The 19,774-nt window shown below is 42.6% G+C and overlaps 1 protein-coding gene across 1 annotated transcript in view; it reads left to right on the forward strand.

Moving 5' to 3' along the window:
* LOC148017082 (uncharacterized) overlaps window positions 1-16,692 on the forward strand; it is an 81,066-nt gene extending 64,374 nt beyond the window's left edge. Inside the window, exons 10-14 of the mRNA XM_087662469.1 lie at window positions 12,548-12,624; window positions 12,768-12,915; window positions 13,028-13,177; window positions 15,965-16,124; window positions 16,253-16,692. Coding sequence (XP_087518595.1) covers window positions 12,548-12,624; window positions 12,768-12,915; window positions 13,028-13,177; window positions 15,965-15,994 — 405 coding nt within the window. The 3' untranslated portion in view covers window positions 15,995-16,124; window positions 16,253-16,692. The remainder of the gene's footprint in view (window positions 1-12,547; window positions 12,625-12,767; window positions 12,916-13,027; window positions 13,178-15,964; window positions 16,125-16,252) is intronic.
* The last annotated feature ends 3,082 nt before the right edge of the window (window positions 16,693-19,774 follow it).

The raw sequence follows: 19,774 nt of genomic DNA on the forward strand, positions 1-19,774 counted from the left end.
TCAATTACAAGAAGATAAATGCAGCTACAAAAAGAGATAATTACCCATTGCCGTACACCGAGCACATGTTAGAGAGAGTGGTTGGCAAAGAGACCTATAGTTTCTTGGACGGCTTCTCGGGATACAATCAGGTGCAAGTACATCCTAACGATAGGCATAAGACGGCATTCACCACTAAATGGGGAGTCTTTGCCTACATAGTCATGCCTTTTGGGTTGACTAACGCACCAGCCACTTTTCAACGATTGATGTGTACAATATTCAAAGACATGCTGAGAAAGGAGTTAAAAGTTTTCATGGACGACTTGTGCATTCACTCTGCTTGGCAAGAACACTTAGGAAGGCTGTGAGCGGTCTTTGAACGATGTCAGTTGTACCGCCTCTCATTGAACTCCTTGAAATGCTAGTTTTGGGTGAAGCGTGGATGTATCCTAGGATATGTGGTGTCAAAGAATGGGATTGCCACAGATTTCTTGAAGATCAAGGTCATTGTCAATCTTTCTCCCCCAACTGATTTCAAGGGTGTTCAGTGCTTCTTAGGACATACCGGGTACTATCGACAGTTTGTGTTAAACTATGCATTGATTGCTAGACCTCTACATAAGCTGTTGATTGTATTCGAATGGACCGCAGAGTGCCAATGCGTATATGAGGAACTAAAAAAGGCTCTAACCACCGCTCTAATACTATTGAGTCCTAGATTGGACACTCACGTTCCATGTGCACATCGATGCTTCAAAATTCGTCGTAGGAGCTGTGTTGTGCCAACGTGGTGAACATATGGTATAGAGGCAATCCTTGCCTTGGAATTCTTCGTACCAAGCCTCAGGATAACCCTTCAAGAAAGATGGGATGGGAAGGGGGCATAGACGAAATGCTTGATTGAACTTGAACGCTTAATGGAAACCCGACTTCTAGCCACCCATGCGCTCATATGCCAGAAGGCAAGACACAAAAGCTGGTTTGACAAGCATGTCAAGCAGTGCAACTTCGAACAGGGTGACTTAGTACTGCTGTATACAGTCAAAGGACATAAGCAAAAACTGAAATTCTGGGGGCTAGGACCTTTGAAGGTTCGAACCATCAGCCGAGAACTGGCAAGGTAGAACTTGAAACCCTAGAGGGCGAGGGCATAAGCTTCTTCAATGGCAACCACATAAAGAAGTATTTCCCTCCCACGCACCCATTGCATGAGCCCCCAATGCTAGCACTTCCCATCCACGTACGAGTAGCCACTATCACTGAGGTGGACGGTGAGGATGAGCAAGCAGTACCACCAGCTTATCTACGCATGACAGTCACTACTAAACGCACATGCATCATCAACGCATTGATCGATGAGGGCGCCGATTTTAACATCTTGACTCATGACCGTTGGACCCAAATTGACAAACCACAATTGCAGTCCACTATTGCTAATCTCACCCCTTATGGAGGCCAACCCTACACACTTTTGGGAAAGTGCAAGGTTGCAGTTTCTATCGAATCTGAAAGCATGCCAATAATCTTCTATGTGTTGCCCAACACTAAGAATGCAGGCATGGAATCGCTGTTAGGACGAACTTTCAAGAAGCAAGCCTCTTGCCATGTTGACTATGAGTCGTAGCGTATCCACCTAGCTGTGGGTAACGTTCGCATAGTTACAGCTTTCAGCAAGGGCGGTGTGACTCTTTTCAAGTCCATAGGACCACCGGTAGAGAAACCCACCGCCAAGTCTCAGGAGGGGGGTCGGGACTTGTCACAACCTAACCATCCTTAAGGCCAGAAACCCACTAGAACCAACACTAAAACCCATGAACCCCGGTTCAAATGGGTACCTAAACAGAGAGCGCAATTTAGGAATAGGAACTCGTGGCTTCGCAAGGTTACGGATCCGCACCCAAAACCTAGGAGGCCGAGACGAAACCATAAACATCGACGGATGATCAAGCCGCGATGGGTTCTCAAGATCTTATTGCAAGTGCAAGGCTGCTATGCGGGTAACACCTGGATTTGGATACCTAATGCCCCAACATCCAAAGGCACTACTCAAACACCATCTGCAAGCTTGACTCATGCACATGCACCATCAACGCATTGATCGATGAGGGCGCCGATTTTAACATCTTGACCCATGACCATTGGATCCAAATTGACAAACCACAATTGCAGCCCACTATTGCTAATCTCACCCCTTATGGAGGCCAACCCTACACACTTTTGGGAAAGTGCAAGGTTGCAGTTTCTATCGAATTTGAAAGCATGCCAATAATCTTCTATGTGTTGCCCAATACTAAGAATGCAGGCATGGAATCGCTGTTAGGACGAACTTTCAAGAAGCAAGCCTCTTGCCATGTTGACTATGAGTCGTAGGGTATCCACCTAGCTGTGGGTAACGTTTGCATAGTTACAGCTTTCATCAAGGGCGGTGTGACTCTTTTCAAGTCCATAGGGCCACCGGTAGAGAAACCCACCGCCAAGTCTCAGGAGGGGGCTCGGGACTTGTCACAACCTAACCATCCTCGAGGCCAGAAACCCACTAGAACCAACACTAAAACCCATGAACCCCGGTTCAAATGGGTACCTAAACAGAGAGCGCAACTTAGGAATAGGAACTTGTGGCCTCGCAAGGCTACGGATCCGCACCCAAAACCTAGGAGGCTGAGACGAAACCATAAACATCGACGCACGATCAAGCCGCGATGGGTTCTCAAGATCTTATTGCAAGTGCAAGGCTGCTATGCGGGTAACACCTGGATTTGGCTACCTAATGCCCCAATATCCAAAGGCACTACTCAAACACCATCTGCAAGCTTGACCGCACGAAATGTCCCGTCAAAACCACTTGAATCACAAGCGACTCAAGATGTTAAATCCATGGAACCTCTAAAGCCTAGTTCTGTAGGGCATAAGCTAATATCCCAACAAAAACCGCGACTGGTTTCTAACAAACCGACCACATCTAGTCCCGGTGATGCCCCCCTCAACTCTCAAATGCACCAAGTAGTACGTCAACCGCAGCCACAACCACGTCTATCGAACATGAGGCCAAGCTACAACCTCGCGAGCAAACCAAGTGACAACCACTAGCTACTGACCTCTCTAGTGTTGTCAAACCTCAACCACCAGCTAGGCTTAGATCCTCCTATAAGCGGCGCTCAATTCTAACCTTGGCCGCAGATTTAGGGGAAAACACGGGGGACGACTTGGTTACCTGCCTCCAATACTTGGACGCTACTTTCATGACATTGGCTAAAAGCTACGATCCACTAGATCTAGGACTCTTGGAAGAATCTATAGTGACGGAAGTGCGAACACTCCCTTACTCTTGGGAGGAGTCAGAGTTTGTATTCGTTAAAGCTTCCAAAGCAACTACGGAGTTAATTGCAATCGAGGTATCCAAGGAACAAGCAACCAAACGTCTCATTATGTCATATAGTAAGAGCACCATCATGGCCACAAACCAGGAAATCGAGAAGTTGCAATGGCTTGTCGACAACAATTCTCCCTTCTTGCAGAAATAGTACGCTCTACAATTGCAATGGGAGCTAGAGGGATGCCAAATAATGACTAATACTGAACAGTGACGTATAATCAAAGCATCTGAATATGACCCAACCTATGTCGCTCCAACTTCATATAGAGTGTTGACTACTCTCCGTGATCGACGCATGGAAGATCACATTAAAGAACACCCTTATCTAGATCGCATTCTCACCGAGGAGTTGTACATTGCCAACAGAGTGGCCTTTGGTGACTTCTTACTTGATGTCCTCACTTACATTACACATGTGGGCATTCGCCCTTTCGATATGGACATCTATGCTCGGTTAGAATATAATCAGAGTTTCTATGCCTGGCTTATGTGAAAGTAAAATACTAAGATTGTGGGCTAAAGGCCCTTCATCCTCTAACCATTTCATCGTAGGAAGGATTCTTTTCATTGTGAAGGGGAAAGGGGTAAGGTGAATCAAACCAAATAGGGGTAAGGTGAATCAAACCAAACACATAAAGAAAACAATAAAGGAAAAGCACACGCTACAAGGGTAAAATGCAACGACTTGTGATTCAGGAAAAGGTCGATAAAAGTTAAAATCAATAGGCTACTGGGAGGAAAAGTCTACTTCTGCATGCAAGCATTTCAGTTCAACAAGCATGTAGTCGTTTCCTGTTGCTTAGTCTGAAAACCACTAATGGTGAATATGGCTTCATGACAGGCACCCATCATGGCAAGCCAAGAAAAGGCTAGCAAACTGCCTTTTTCCGAGGAAGAACAAGCAAAATATGGACTTTCAGTGGAAACGCGAGCCTTCAACCAATTCAAATTCCGGCATATCTTCAACCTAGATGACGTGGCCATTGAAGAACGGGCAATAATACAGATCATCGAGCAATGCAATTTGCAGAAATACGTGAAAGCAGTGAGCCGGAGAGTGGACTACTTTCACTGTGCCAGAGTTTTTGAGGACTTTTCATACTATCACACCATAACCATGCATGAGGGGGAGGGAACTCGCCAAGTGCAGATTGAATTGACCCCGAAGTTGGTGGAAAAGGCATTGGGCTTGACAAACAAAGTAGCAAGGAAGCCAAAAAGAGACGTATATACCTTACTAGGGATAGACAAGGTAAAAGTTCATACCAATGACGGCATTAGCTTGGCGGACATTCTTGATTCCGAAATCCAACTCCAAGCCAAGATGATGCACGTGCTATTTTCTAGCCAAAGATACAACTCCATCATGAGCCGCATCAATGTCCCCTTGCTAGAGAGTGTCGCAGCAACTAGATAAGGTCAACCTCAACGGGTTTGTAATCTATAATCCTTACTGTTCTACATATGAAGATGCCCTCGTCTTCACGTCAGAAAACTTGTATGATACTCTAATCCAATTCACTAACCAATTCTCTTCATGCCCTGACCGTGCCTTTATTACCACTTGTAATTACCTTAGATTGTTTAGGATACTCCTTAGTCAAGACACCACCCCGCAGGAGCGCGGCCTCCTAGTGCTCCATTTTGATCCTAATGCTATAGATAGTTGTGCGATGGCTCGGCTAATGATGCGAGCCACTCTATTGCTCTCATTTTGCTTAACTCTACTAGAGAACATGAATGATAGCCGTTTCACCCATTGCAATCATCCATTCCTCTTCACCACCACCCTTCAAGTCCGCCTAAACCTCAAGGGGTATCTCCAAAGTTACCAATTCCTTAGTAAATCTATTAAGCCCCCTTCTTCACCTCACTCCGATGACGAAGATTAAACTTCTGTCACCACTATGTAACTTTATTATTATTATTATTATAATATAAAAAGAAGAAGAAGAAAAAAAAAGAGACAAATATCATGCGTCGCCACTGCAAGTTGCACATCCACTACTGCCACTGCACCTAGGGGTCCTCAAGTTAGGTGTGTTCGGTGGCTTTGGGCCGGCTCCGTCCCTAACCCCCTAGCCTTATTTTACCCCCCCACGTCACCCTTAGGGCACATCAAGGGCAGGACACATCTAGGGAGGCAACACTAGCTTGTGGTTAGGCCTGTCATTCTAAGCTCCATCCCACTAGCATGCGCACAATGCACCACACAACAATGGCACACACCCGCACGTAATGCACAATCGAAGGTTCCCCCACTAGCTTTAGCGATTCCATCATCCATGCAATGTGCTCCTCATTTTATGAAACATCTTACCATGCTGACCCAACAAACCAAGGGGCGGACGCAACAACCCCAATCGAAAAGTGAATGAAGAAGCTCATTTCGAACAATGCATAAGAAGGTCACCGTAGAGGGCCATGCGACGGATCCATTCAATACAATATTCAATTTCAATGCCAGATCCGCTCACCAGCCTCTCTCCACGACCAAGGCTCAGTCCAAACTCAAGAGCCTTTCAGGTCCATAAATCCCTCCAAGACACGGGATCATCTCCAATTCAAGGGCCTCATAGTTCCATAAATCCCTCCAACACACCTTCCAACTCAACTCGTACACAAACTTAGAGCGCTACTTGGCTACTCCAGCAACAGAGTATAACCTATCCCCCAACAAGTGCCATGGGACTGACACTCAATTAGAAGGGGGGTAATGTTAACCCTCAAACGAACAAGGTGGAAAATCGGGAAAATCTAAAGCAGAAGACAAAGCCAAGGCAAAAGTGGAATGGAGAATGAAGGCACGCTAAGAAAAATCAGGAAACACAAGAAGTGTGAAAAAGTCCTAAATCAAGGAAAGGCGCCCAAGAAAAAGCACAAGTCAATACTTTTGTAAAAAAGCGCAAGGCGCACGGTGATTTATTTTAAGAGCGTCGGGCTCTGACTTGTGTAAATTGTAGATGTAGATGGGCGGTAGGAAGGAAGCTAGGAAGATAGGAGAACAATGGAAAAAATGGCCTAGGCTATGGTCGGCCATGTAAAAAGGGGATGTCTGTTCAAATGGGATTTAGGGCTTTGTATAGAAAGTTCAAAAAATGAATGAGAGCTCATTCTTTGGTGTGTGGCAAAGTGGACTCTTCTTCTTTTCTCCTTCTCTACTGTTGCTTGCTTGTGAGTGCTTGAGGGAGGGAGTGTGAGGGAGTGAGCTTGTGAGAGTGAGGGAACTTGGAGGTGAAGCTCTCCATAATCTCCTCTCTTCTTCTTCTCTTCTCTTCTCTTCTCTCATCCCGCGCGTGGCTATGGAGGATGGAGCTGGGAGGAAGAGGCTTGAGGATGCTTGAGATTGCATCACGAATCGTGGAGCTATCGGAGTGCTCGAGAGACGAGGCAACTCAATCGGGCATCAAGGTAAGCTCACTACACTCGTAGAGAGGGATAGTGCATCGGCTATGTGAGAGGTAGCCACTAGTGCTCGCTTGAAACGCTTGAACGATAAGCGGTCCGTGGGTCTTGGCGGTAGAGCTTGTGCTCGCCACTACACTTTTCAAGGTCGGATTAGGGATACTTGTAAGAGTAGTTTCAAGGGCTGGGAACATCTTCTTCATAGCTTTTAAGAGAATTGGAATGGTATCTTCATCATGAATTGGAGCTTGAACTGAGGATAGCTGTGCCATGAGTCCCTTCATGTGAGAGATGAACTTACTGAAGTCTTCTCCTTGCTTATACTCTAGGCTAAAAAATTTGATTTTGAGGAAAATTTTAGAGTTCTTTCCTTTAGCCCCATAAAGCTTTTCAAGCTTATTCCATTTCTCCTTGGTAGTGGAGAGTTGGTTAATATGATGAATTAAAGATTTATCTAGACAAAGCATGATTATGACTTGGGCTCTTTTATCGTCTTCTACATCAATTGGGTTGGATGGGTCAATAACTCTAGTCCCTTTGATGAAGGGCCAGTAGTCTTGCTCCAACTTCACTAATACTTGCAATGGATGAAAGTTTTTCCCATCGAACTTATGAATTTGAGGTTATAAGCCATGGCCATAATAGGAAGGTCTTACTGATTGCACTAGGCAATGGTAGTGTCCAATCCTTTACACACAATGGCTAATAAGTGCGGAAGCAAATGAAATGATGTTTACATTAATAAGTGGCAGGCTCAATGTGATGATCGACAAGATGAGATAAGAGACGATGACAATGGTCTATGTGTTTATAACTGACACATAGCCTCACAGTGGTCAATTGGATGGTGATAGTGAAGCACTTATGGAATCATGTGCCAAGTTCACGAATTTCAGCAATACTGGTCTCTTGCGAGCATAATGTTGAGCTTTGTAATGTCATGTTGTTGCGCCCTGAGCAGATGAAGAGATTTCCAAAAGAAACCAAGGCTTGATATACTCTTTTTTGCTCTCCCCAAGTCCTCCAATAGAGGTGGGCATGGTGGGTAGCTATGGAGGTGAAGAGGTATGATGAAGAAATGACGTACTCATGTGCACTTAGTGTGAGATGGAGTTGAAGAAAGCTTGTTGGATTAAAGATGGCTTTGATACCATGTTGGAATATCAGAATGGCAGCATGAGAAAGTGTGCACAAGAGGGAGAAGAGAGCTCAAAGTACAAGAACAAAATCTTGCTTAGTAAGTTGCTCACAAGTACAACTAGGGTACTCTCTCACACATTGAGAGTGACCCTTAGGGCTATTTAAATAGCCTTTGGTTGGCTAGGGTTAGGGTTACCCCTGCCCTCCATCTCATTCATACTCATCTACCTTTATCCACCCTTGGATGTATTGGGTTTACATGTCTATCTCTCAACATGTTATACGTGATGATCCCACTTTCAAGGTCTATCTTATTGAAGATTGCACTTCCCTCTAACTAATCAAGGATATCATCAATTGTCAATACATGGAATCTATAATTGATAAGGTACGATAATCAATACATGTTCACCATGAATCTTTTTGTTTTTGCATGAGGAGTACAAGCAAAAGGGTGATGAACCGGGCTGAATTAAACCTTTTTCCAATAGCTCATTAACTTGACTCATTGTTTCTTGTCATTGGGCGATGCTCACTCCATATAGTGGTTGTTTGGAGATGTACTACCAACTACTAGATCATTGGATGACCCTTTATACTTTCAAGTGGCAATTCCCCAAGGAGTCAAAAAAACAATCTTGGAATGTTTGCACATTATCTAGCATTGAAACATTAGACTTGGCATCATCTTTATTAACATCTTTTGCAAAACTCAAGTATGCACGAAGATGATTTTTCATTACTAAAGAAATTGCTGAAGTAGGCACAAGAGGAATTGACTCCCCTTCAAGTTTACATCAAGAACAAGCTGCCTTTCATTGTGAGTGAGAGCAATGCACTCTATGGTACCATGGAACACCCAATGATACATTGCAGCTGTGCAATGGCGTAATGTGGAAATCACCACTATCCATATATGAGTACAAATTAATATAGAGTTTTCCAATAATAGGGGTGATTGACTTTGCACGGCCAAGACAGCCAAACTAGTCTCACCCATCTCATCATCTTTGACACCCAACTTGGTTTCCAATTCTCAAGAATGAACTTGGCAAGAACATGTGCATCAAAGAAAACTAATGCATGATGGTCTCTCACTTTGCCCACAATAGCTCTAAAGCATCTGTATTTGGTTTCTCACTAACAAAGTGAGATACCAATCTGACTATAGTTTTATGCTTCTTGCCTTCTTGTTATCATATGTATGATTTTCAGACTTTATGTTCTAGGCATGCGTGTGCCATATGCCCCTCTTGTTCACAAACATGGCATTTGATTGTATCAATAGTGCCTTTCATTTAGTAGCTTTCTTAGCACTAGTAATTGGCTTGTTGCCTTGTTTGAGTTTTGGACTTGCACTGATTTTCAGGTTCTTGACCATTTTTTGAGGTTCTAAACTTGCTGTCCCAAAAATCAATATTGCTGTCCTTATTTTCAGCATTGGATTTTGAAGCATTTTTGTTGTCCTTTAATCATGTGCCATGGCCTTTCATCAATGTATAAGTCTTGTTTGCATTTTCCGTGAATTGTGTCATGCTGGTCACTTTTGTTGTATAGCAGGCATGAATGGTCTCTATTCACTTAGCCATTGTGACCTCATGAAAATAGCTAATTGTCAACAAAGCTGTCCAAAATTTGGTTGTGTACTCTTCCAAGTTAGTAGATTGAATCGCATCTACCTTGTGCCAAGCTATTGTCATATCCACTTCAAAAGTGTTTGTGACCCATTGAAAGAGGAAATCTATTTAAAATGTGCCCAAGTGGTTGGTGCTTGTCTTGCATCAAAAGCGTTGCCCACCATTGAAGTGCATTCCCTTTTAGGAAAGTGGCTCACTTGTGCACTTTTCAATTGTCAAAAAAATTTCCCCCAGAGTAAGGGGCATCAAATTGTTGAATGAAGGTCAAAGCCTTCAATCTATCCTACACAGCTTAAAGCCTAAAGGTTTCAAAATTGACTCTAGTGGACTACCTTCTTTGTAGCCTATAACTTTACCAAAGGTGTCAAGTTATTAGATACTAATGGTGGCTCTAGTGATGTCATTGATGCTTTTTATTTAATGTATGCTGAGTAGGGCCTCCCAATTAACCAAATATATCAAATTGCATTTTTTGTTGGATGCCAACATTATCATACATGTAAGTGCATTTGTGGCTACAATACCCCGAGATAATTCCCTTGAGCACCTAGCATGGATGGCTGAAAACCAGCCGCATTTTGCATGCTAGCATTGGCAGGTGTGGTGGCATCTATAACTTGAAACACTAATCCACCCTCAAAAGATCCTGGAGGCATATATGGTTGAGGGATTGTTTGCTGTCCCCATAAGGAACATGGCATACATTATTCCCTAATAGCTGAACATGCTGTTGAATTGGAATTCCTTGGATATTGGCATTATAAGTGTCAGTGTATGCACAATAGTTTTGATTGAAAATATTACCCATGAGTCTCACTTGGATTTCTAGAATGGGAAGCAACCTTTTGATTCCAAAAATTCAGCAAATTGAAGTTGCTGAATCAACTATTGCATTGAATGCATTTGCTTTCTAAACACCTTTTACTTGTGGAGTTGCATGTGATTGAGCTGCATGCTCACCAGTCAAATTTGTTGCTCATTGTCTCATAGCATTCAGAGCATTTGGTGTCTCAAAAGGATGAATTAAGTGCCTTGTAGGAGGGGGATTCTTGTTTCTCACTCCTACTATTGTTTTTATGTGACATCTTTTATTGTTTGCCCCTTGTTGTATATTGTTTTCAGTGCAGAAAAACCTTGCTATAACTGAATTACAGCAAGCCAGAATGCATGTCTTTGCTCCTTGAGATGACCATAATCTCAACGCCTTTAGAGAGATGGTTGTCTTGACAATAGAATCATGAAATTGGCCTTTAGAAACCCAAAGGTTAATAAATCTCATTATAGTGAATAGTGAATGTAGCATAACAATAAATTCATTGGAAAATCGACACTATATTCATGATGCAAACTATAGAAATCCATCTTTAAATATATCTCTTGATTTTTTGCTTTAGGCCAAAATTTTTATTTAACTTCTCCCATGCTTTCTTTGCTGTTCCTTTACTATTGATGTGGTGGATAAGGCCTAGAGCAAGATGCAAATCAATTGAGACAAGTGCTTGCTCATTCTTTTCTGCCCATTCTTTAGTCATTTTTGATGGTGCAGTATCCCGGATTACCATCCATAAATTTTTATACATGTGCAGGAATTGCATTTGAGTTTCCCAAGTGTGATATTTTTTCTCGCTCTCAAATTTTTCAATGCCAAAGGACATATTGGAATTTGGGTCCATGATTTTTATGGAGAGGTCTTATGAAGCTTATGATGATGCTTGACAATGTCTAACTCCTTGCAAAAAGAGGATTTTTTTGGGTATAACAAAGAGTTTTGATCAATAAAGGAAACCTACGTACAAACATCCCTTTGTGCCATATCCAATATTATCCTTTTAGAGTGTGAGCGGTTGTCTTGAAAAATAGGTTGTATGGACAATGTGTATCAAGACTCGTTGTTTGTGAACAGCAGTAGTGTGAACTCAGCTTACTAGTATCCAATTTCGAAAAGATCAATGCAAGGAGCGACTCCAAGATAACCACTTCAGAAGGGTGAGGTGTGAAAGGGATTTGAAGGCAAGCAATGGTTTTATGGACCTTAGACTTAAGCTTTAATAAGCTTAAGAGAAAAAAAAAACCTTATCCATTTGCCTGTCACCATCTGAATTGGCGCAGCAAAATCAATGCAGGCATTGATGATGTATTCGCTCATCAGACAAAACACTCGCTACCCCCCTCTCTTCATGTGAGCTTAGCTCAACGCAACAAGGAAGGATGGGTGCACTTGTGGAAGTACACAAAGAAGTGAATGCAGTAAAGAAAATAAACACAGAAATTTGAGAAAAAGGATTGTGAAATCATGACCTAGATATTAGAAGCCTTATAAAAGCGCTCGTCAAAGCATATAAACTTTAGAGACTAGAGTACAAATCCTTTCTGTCGGACGTAGAGATAAATATACTGACTTTAGGATATTAGTTGTCATTGTAGATCTGACTTGTGTTCCCTGTGATTGAGAGAATTTCCAATGTAGGGAAAGGAAGATTGAAAGCACAAATATAAGTTTGAGAAACAGAAGTTAATAGAAAGCTTTGGGCAGAGAAAGGTGCAACTTGGGATTTGATGGCCAGCCTGAAGAAGCAATGTTCAGCTCTGTGTAAGAGCACTCAGCTGGTTCTGGTAGCATGAGCAGATTTATTGGTCAATGACCCTCAAAAAACTGGCATCCTGTTCAATGTGAGTGCTTTATTGAGAACTACCAACATGCTTGGGCTTCCGAGGTTGTAGGTACACATACACCCGCTAGATCCATACTGTGAGAGAACGGTATTGGGCATTGAACAGTCTTGTCTATCTTCTTTCTGGTTTGATTGTTGGTTGTCGGATTTCAAAATTTGGAAGCATGCATTGGTTATCCATACTTTTCTTCATTTGACATTCTTTTAATTATGGAGAGAAATCTTTGTTGTTTGGTATCCATACTTATCTTCATTGACATTCTATTAATTATCGAGAGCAAGGTGGACTGGCAAACCCTTACATAACAACAAAGGCTGCAACTGTGCTTGAAAATCAGGTTGGTGACTTTGGACTTGCAAAAATGAACTCAACTGTCGATGCAGCTATTGAGACTCAAGTAATTGGGTCTTTAGGGTAAGAAATCTCTTATCCTATGTGTTATGGGAAGTAATGATAGCAATAATCCAATTTGACAAGTACTTTGAATGGCATCGCGAAAGTTAATTGACGGAGTAAACAAAAGAATCAAAGGAATATGCTTGTGGCAATTATTGTAGGTACGTAGCACCAGAATACGTAGAGTGTGGCCGGGTAACGGCCAAAACAGATGTGTATTCGTTTGGTGTTGTGCTGTTGGAGCTAATTTCAGGCTGCAAAGCTATCGACCCGCTGCGACCCAAGAGAGAAGTATCTCTTACAGACTGGGCAAGTATTCTGTACAGCCTTACAGCTTTTAACAAGAAATGTAGTGAAATGATGGTGATTAGTACCGTAACAGACTAACGGGGAAAAATTATTTGTTGTGATTGCTTGGCAGGCAAGGCCAAGGCTGACTAGACATCGGTTTCATGAGCTTGTGGACGAGAGAATAAGACCTTCGATAAATGAGTTGGAGCTTATCAGGATGTGGGAAGCAGCATCTCTGTGCATAAAGAAGGATCCATCTCAGCGACCTGGAATGAGTCAGGTAGACTTTAAGCGGCTCTTAGACTCAAAATTAAGTTCATGGCATATGCATAAGAATATAAGGACCTAGGTGACCCTAGTATAAAGTCACACCCGCCATGGGAACACCAGAAGTGCTTCGCGAGTTCGCAATTGTTTTTGCTTTCTCCTGCGCACAACCCTTTTTCGTTTCGGGGAAGTTGGAACCAATACAGTACCTCTCACAAATCTGCCGGTTCTTGGTTTTGGCTACTTGTAAGGCTCCGTCACACACCAAATGACTCGCCTAGAGTGTGGGCATGCAGTTTTTGAAAGTGGGTGCAGACGTGGGCATGAAGCCTTTACACTCCAAAAAGACACATTTTGTAACAAAGTGAAAAATAACATGTTTATTATTATCTCGATCGAATGCAAATGTAAAAGCTTGTCTGTCACTTTACAACTCAGTGGGGGGGGGGGGGGTTTCCCCTTCCAAAAGTGGACAGGGAGTTCATCTATTTAATAGGTAAACAAGTCATGTCCTCTTTGGTGTGAAAGAACTGCGCATGCCTAACCCTTGAATAAGTAATTTGATTGGTTAACACTTACAAAGTGGGCGTCTGCCATTTGGTGTGTAACCAGCCTACATTGTAATTGTTCCTTTCAAATCATCAATTTGCTCCACAGTAAACCTTGTAAGCTAGTGAACACAAATCAGTGTTGATTATCTCTACCCCCTTTGTCTTATATGTTTTTTCAATCTAGGGGATTGCATTTACCGCAGGTTGTAATGTCCTTCTCATGATAGTAGGATTCCCTTCCCTCATATGAAGTATGTAAAACATCTTAGGCAATGTTCAAGGAAAATTTTTAAGAGTGGAGCTCATATAAAAGCTTGAAACTCTGATAGTAGGCTAGTTTTTCCCTTATATGTTGAAATATAAGGTTCTTGTTCACATTATTACCAAAACTAGTAGGCCCTTTGCAATATCTCCATGCTATCATGCAAAGCTACCTTGAAGCAATATTGCACTGCATGACAACTTTGCTTCTCTTGCTTCTTGTACCCCTACGTTTCAGAATTTGCAATGTTATGATTCTTTCTCCCTTTTTTCTGTCTACCAACTCTCTCTCTGTCTCTGTCTCTGTCTCTGTCTCTGTGTTTGTCGCTGTCTCTGTCTCTCTCCATATATACATATATATGGGCACATGAGAAGTTCCAACTTATATCCGTTAGCATCCTTGCCTGTTGTACTAATTCTGAAATAGGGGTAAATGCTTGCTTCGAACTTGGTTGAAGGATGCTAGAGCCTACTAAAGTTATGGGCATATGATGAGATTAAAATTGATCATACAAACTGGTGATTGTTAGGAAGATGTGGTGAGCTGTGATTGGATGTTAGAGGCTATTGCAATCTTGCTTGAGAGAGTGTGTGCATATGTGTGTATGCACTTGTGCATGTGCGTGTACATGTGTACGCGTGCACATGTGTATGTATATGTATGCTTATGTGTGTGCATGTGCACACATCTGCGTGTGTCCAAACTGGTGTAGCTCAATTGGTTAAGGTGAATGTATGGTGACGAGATGGTCTTGAGATCAATTCCTACATCCACAAGGTCATTTAGTGTAGGAATAAAGTTAGGGGAGATTTGATTGAACTCAGGTCGGCGGATTGATAGAAACAAGTGGTCTACTACTATGATAGCCACGATGAGAGAGAGAGAGAGAGAGAGAGAGCGCGAGCGAGCGAACTACCTCCATCAAACATTTGTTAGGAGGCTAAAAGGAGAGCCTAAATTATTGAGTGGATCAATTAATATTGAAGGTTCCCATGGTAGCTTTTTGTTCGGAAGTCTGCTAGGAGGGCTGCATGTGCTCAAGGTTTGTGTGTGCGCGTGTGATCTCTTTTTCTTTTTTTTTCGTAAAATGTGATCTCTTTTTCTCTCCCTCCTCTTTTGCCTAAGAAGCTTGTAAGCTACTTTGTATTTCTATCTCGCACTTGAAACTGTGCAACCTTGCCAAGAGGTAGAGGCATCCTAAAAGATATAAGAAGCGGAGGAGCCGGTCCAGGTGGATAGCTGGGCTCGTTGGTTGGTCGTACTGGAGGATAAGATGGAGCCATGCCGTTGCAGGCTTGAGCTGTTGACCTTCGGCAACTCACATAGCGTTCCAACTGCCACATTCTTCCATCCAGAAGCTCAAGCCAAAAATTCTAAGTCTGCAGCTCTGAAGTCTGCAATAGTACTACTGTTTGTGTCACAGCTGTGTAACAGATGCCACGAGAACTTGCATTTTCTGGCAAGCACATCTTAAGGCTAACCATCCACTCAAGTTGCCCGAGTCCATCGCAACACATCTTGAGCTGCTTGGGATGTGGTCTCACCGGCCCTTTTCAGATTTTCTTTTGTTTCTTTCTTGATGCTCGTTATTTGCATACGAGCATCCTAGATTGGCTACGGGTTGATCACGGCCCTTTTCACAAAATGCCGTGACTGCATATGCATGTAAGCACATTACTGGGTAACGACAATCACTAAGGCTCAGGGAGTTGTCCAAGCATCCAAAGAGAGGGGCTCAGGGAGTTGTCCAAGCATCCAAAGAGAGGCACACTGGAGATACAGGATGAAAAGCATTTGAGAGGAGCTTGGATTCGATCAGAGGTGTACGATAAATTCCTTGGTCTGCCGCAGAGACATACATACGAATGATTTCTTGGTCTTGTTTCTTTGACTGCACGCATTTGGTTGTCGAACTCTAGTTTTTGTCGTGCTTTTTGCAGTTTCTCCATTGATGGCTTCTGTTATCTTTGATGGGTGCGGGAAACAGGTTCTTCGAATTCTGGAGGGGTTTATTTAGACGATGCTTGGAGCACAAGTTTAGTTTATACCTTACCCGTTGGTCATGCAATGAATGCTGCCACCGAGAATGATGGGAAAAGAAGTGAGCACTACCCCCATCAATGACCAATGGCCAGCTGCTTGAGCAGGTACTTTCCGAAACATGATGTCCTGTATCGCTGAGCTAGATAAGCAGCAAAATTTTGATACAACACAAATTCAAAGGTTGGTCTATTTTTTCCCAAGCGTTTACGTGTTAACTTGTGTTCTTTTGCAGTTCGTCAAAGTTTTGGTGAGGACAACTTAAACCTAACCTGGCTAGTGTATAGGTAGATCCTTCAAGAGCTCGTAAATAGAGTACATGATGTGATGCAGCAAATCAAGAGCTTGTAAATAGTCCATCGTGTGATGCAGCGAGTGTGAGTGCACATTGTACATAGACCTAACCTATGTTATGCCAAGTGAATCACAAGTTCCATTCTTAAGCCACATTCTTTCAATTTATCATATGAATGATTTTTTTTCATCTATGTAGATTCAAGCATATTATATGCAAGGACGAATTTTTAACAGAGTTTGGAAGATGCCAAAATAGCAACTACAATTTAAAGTCACATTGCAATCGTCTTATAGTGTCATCATGAATTTTGTATGGCATTCCTTGTAGAGATGACCATGATGGATTTTGTATGTCAACTAGTTCCAAATGGTAAGGACTTTCTCAATTTCTTTTTTTAATCCAAATGCGAAGAACAATGCTATTACTATCGTGGTAAATATTTACAACTGCATCTTAGTAAATGCCACGGTGATAGTGTTCATGACCCCGAAACTTTCTACAAGGCTACATACTTACCTTTAACGAGACTTGGAAGACATGCTCTTTCTTCTCTCGTCTCCCAAGCAAACCTCAAAACTTCTCTAGCTATGTTGCTACAGATAACCTGATTAGCAGTCTACTATCTTTAGCCACAACTACTCTATTCCTAGCCCATAGAGTACTCAGAATAACAGCCCTAATCAGATTTCATAATTTCATTGTTTCATCATCAAACTTTCCCGTCTCCCAAAAGAGCTGTTTTCATCTTCACATCGCCATTAAGGCTAGCTGCATGAACCCACTCCTTCCACAGTATTCGGGCTCCAAGAAAATGCCACTAAGTATGAGGTGGAATCGCGCTCCAAGAAAATGCCACCAAGTATGAGGTGGAATGAAGCCGTGTGGAATTTAAAGCTTCTGGCATCATTGCACATAAATCTGTCCATGAACCTACGTAAACAGGGTTAAAAGTAGTAGATAGCTCGGTTCCTATAGGTCGTGGGTAATGAGAATTGATGATCGGTGACAATTGATACTGGAAAGATTGCTATAGCCATTGATACCAGTTTGAATTAAAAATCAATCAACACAGAGAGCACTAGATTCTCTTGCCTAAAAGCACACCAAGCAATTCCTTTTAATTTTCATAAACTTCCCTAGGTGATCCTTGGCTGGCAACCACTCAGTGCATATCTTCCAAAATAAGGTGTTGAACTTAGTAGAAGGCGTTGATTTCATAATCTCCTGATTCTGCCCTTCCATGCCTTCCAGTGAAGTTCTGGAAAAGAGATCCTATGGGGCATTCACATGATAAGGTATCAGCCGACGAAAATCTTGGGGACCATGGCAGAACGTAGACATGGTTACCACTACAGCCAACTGTTGAACACAAGACCCTGTTCTGAACCAAGGAGGGCAAAGAAAAAACCTCCCAACAAATCTATATTGTTGCAGTGTCGGGTAGGCTTGAGTATGTTGATAGATAGAAGCCATTGCCCAAACTCATCTTCAGAGGGTACTTCACCCATGAAGGAAAAAAAGACACCAGCAGTAGAAAAATCTGCAAATCTTTGCTCGAGTTTACGTAATGGAAAGGCAACAGGTGCTTCGAAAATCGTCTTACGATCGTGGATATAGCTTCTGCATTTTTCAGATAAGCTAGACTTCACCATTCTTGCTCGCCTTTTGCGCCTGCTGTGCGCCTTCACCACCCTCATCAGCAGACCACTTCCAAGTTCTCATAGTTGTAACTTGTTCTTCTACACGGGCAAGAGGGGCCGCCCGGCGCCATGTGATACATTAATGGTCTTGATTTCAATGACCGTGTAGACCGTATCCCACAGGGGACTACAGGAATTCCTCCAATTTCCATTGTCAAGCTTGACTCTTCTCAATTTCTTGGACAAATCATTTTTATCAAACTGGTATTTTGTTTTGTCACGTTTGATTGGCAATTCGGCAAAGTGTCTGCTATAAACATGCTCAGTTGCATGATGGATGTAGGTCTGCAGGCATCTTAGCCCTTCCTCCAGTATGAATTCTAAGAATGAAAGAAATGCATTTTTAAAAGATAGGAGCGGGTGCGGCGGTCGTCACCGTTGAAGAGCCTTCCAAGCGCATCTAAGCAACATGTGGCCGCCGCAATGAGGCGTCCTGTGCTGGGAGAAGTGGCGAGGTTGGAAGAGACTGGCTCGTCAGGATGAGGCGGCCATGGATCTGGACGGTTTGTCTGCCGCTCGCAATCAGGAAGGGCATGCACGTGGACTAAGCGGCTTACAAGTTACAACACAAGAAACCCACTTCCAGGCTATCTTTGTCTCTACATTTTGCAGGCCAAATGTCTCGATGACGCGCTGCATGACAGAACGTACGGGTATGTTAACGCGCTGCATGAAGAAAGAGAGAAGTGACATGATCTTGTCCATAACAATCAACTTCAAGACATGGCCGTAGTATTTAACCACAATACCCTCCCTCACTTCTCCAAACAAAAACAATGGAGATTCTTGGCGAGTCGCCAGGTCCGATTGGATATACACGAATAACGGGGGGTAGTGGATCTCTAAGGCTGGGTTCAGACGGAGGTGGCAGCACTGCAAACTATGACCAACCTTCCGCCTCCTTTGTGTGAACAATAAAGCTAGAGGCACCATGTGCTACAAGAAGATAAAGAGAGGTTTTTTCTTAGTGGCAAGGCTCCTCCGAGGGGGAGGGGTTAGTAGAAAAAGGGCAAGTCCAACGGTAAACTCTCAACCATTTGGGAGATGCCACATCAAAAGCATGCCCCTTTGATATATCTACACCGCTGCTCGTCTGAACCGAGCCTTAGATGTCATGGCGTCAGATTGTTGTCCTCTCATGTTCACCTTTTGGATTCTCACATGTGAGATAGGTGACTTAGGACCATCACCCTTCCAACTTATTACATGCTCTTTGGTTGAGTAATCCTTTACATATGGAGGATGGCACACAATGGCACTTAGGCTAGCTGGTTGAAAGCAACAAAAAACATTTTTGACCCCATGGATATGAGGTTAAGTGGGCTTAAGTCATTGTTTATAGAAAACATTTTTGGTAGCATATACAAAAATCTCTAGCTCAAAATTTTGGAGGGATACTTGACTCAAATTACATGTTTTTGCCATTTTCTAGCTAAAATTTTCAAGGCTTGAAGTGTTACACCTTTTTTAAAATTTGAAGGTTTTTAAGAAAATTTTGCAATTCACTTTACATTAAATCTTGGTTTTTTGTGAACATTGGTTCAAGTGGTGACTATTGTTACCAATAAGTATACAGCGGAGATCGAGCTCACAACTAAAGGAAGATTATGGGTATATGTGCAAGAGTTAAAAACTTTCTTTTTCCTCTTGTTCTCTCTCCTTGTGTTAACTCTTGCAAAGAAGTTAAAGGATCATGAAGCATATAAAAATGCTTTCAAGAAAAGGTGTAGAAGGGAGACAATAACATACATTGAGGGAG

The sequence above is a fragment of the Lygodium microphyllum genome, chromosome 22, assembly GCF_053477565.2.
Source record: "Lygodium microphyllum isolate KBCC chromosome 22, Lygodium_microphyllum_v1.1.10, whole genome shotgun sequence".
In the NCBI taxonomy this organism is placed as follows: domain Eukaryota; kingdom Viridiplantae; phylum Streptophyta; class Polypodiopsida; order Schizaeales; family Lygodiaceae; genus Lygodium; species Lygodium microphyllum.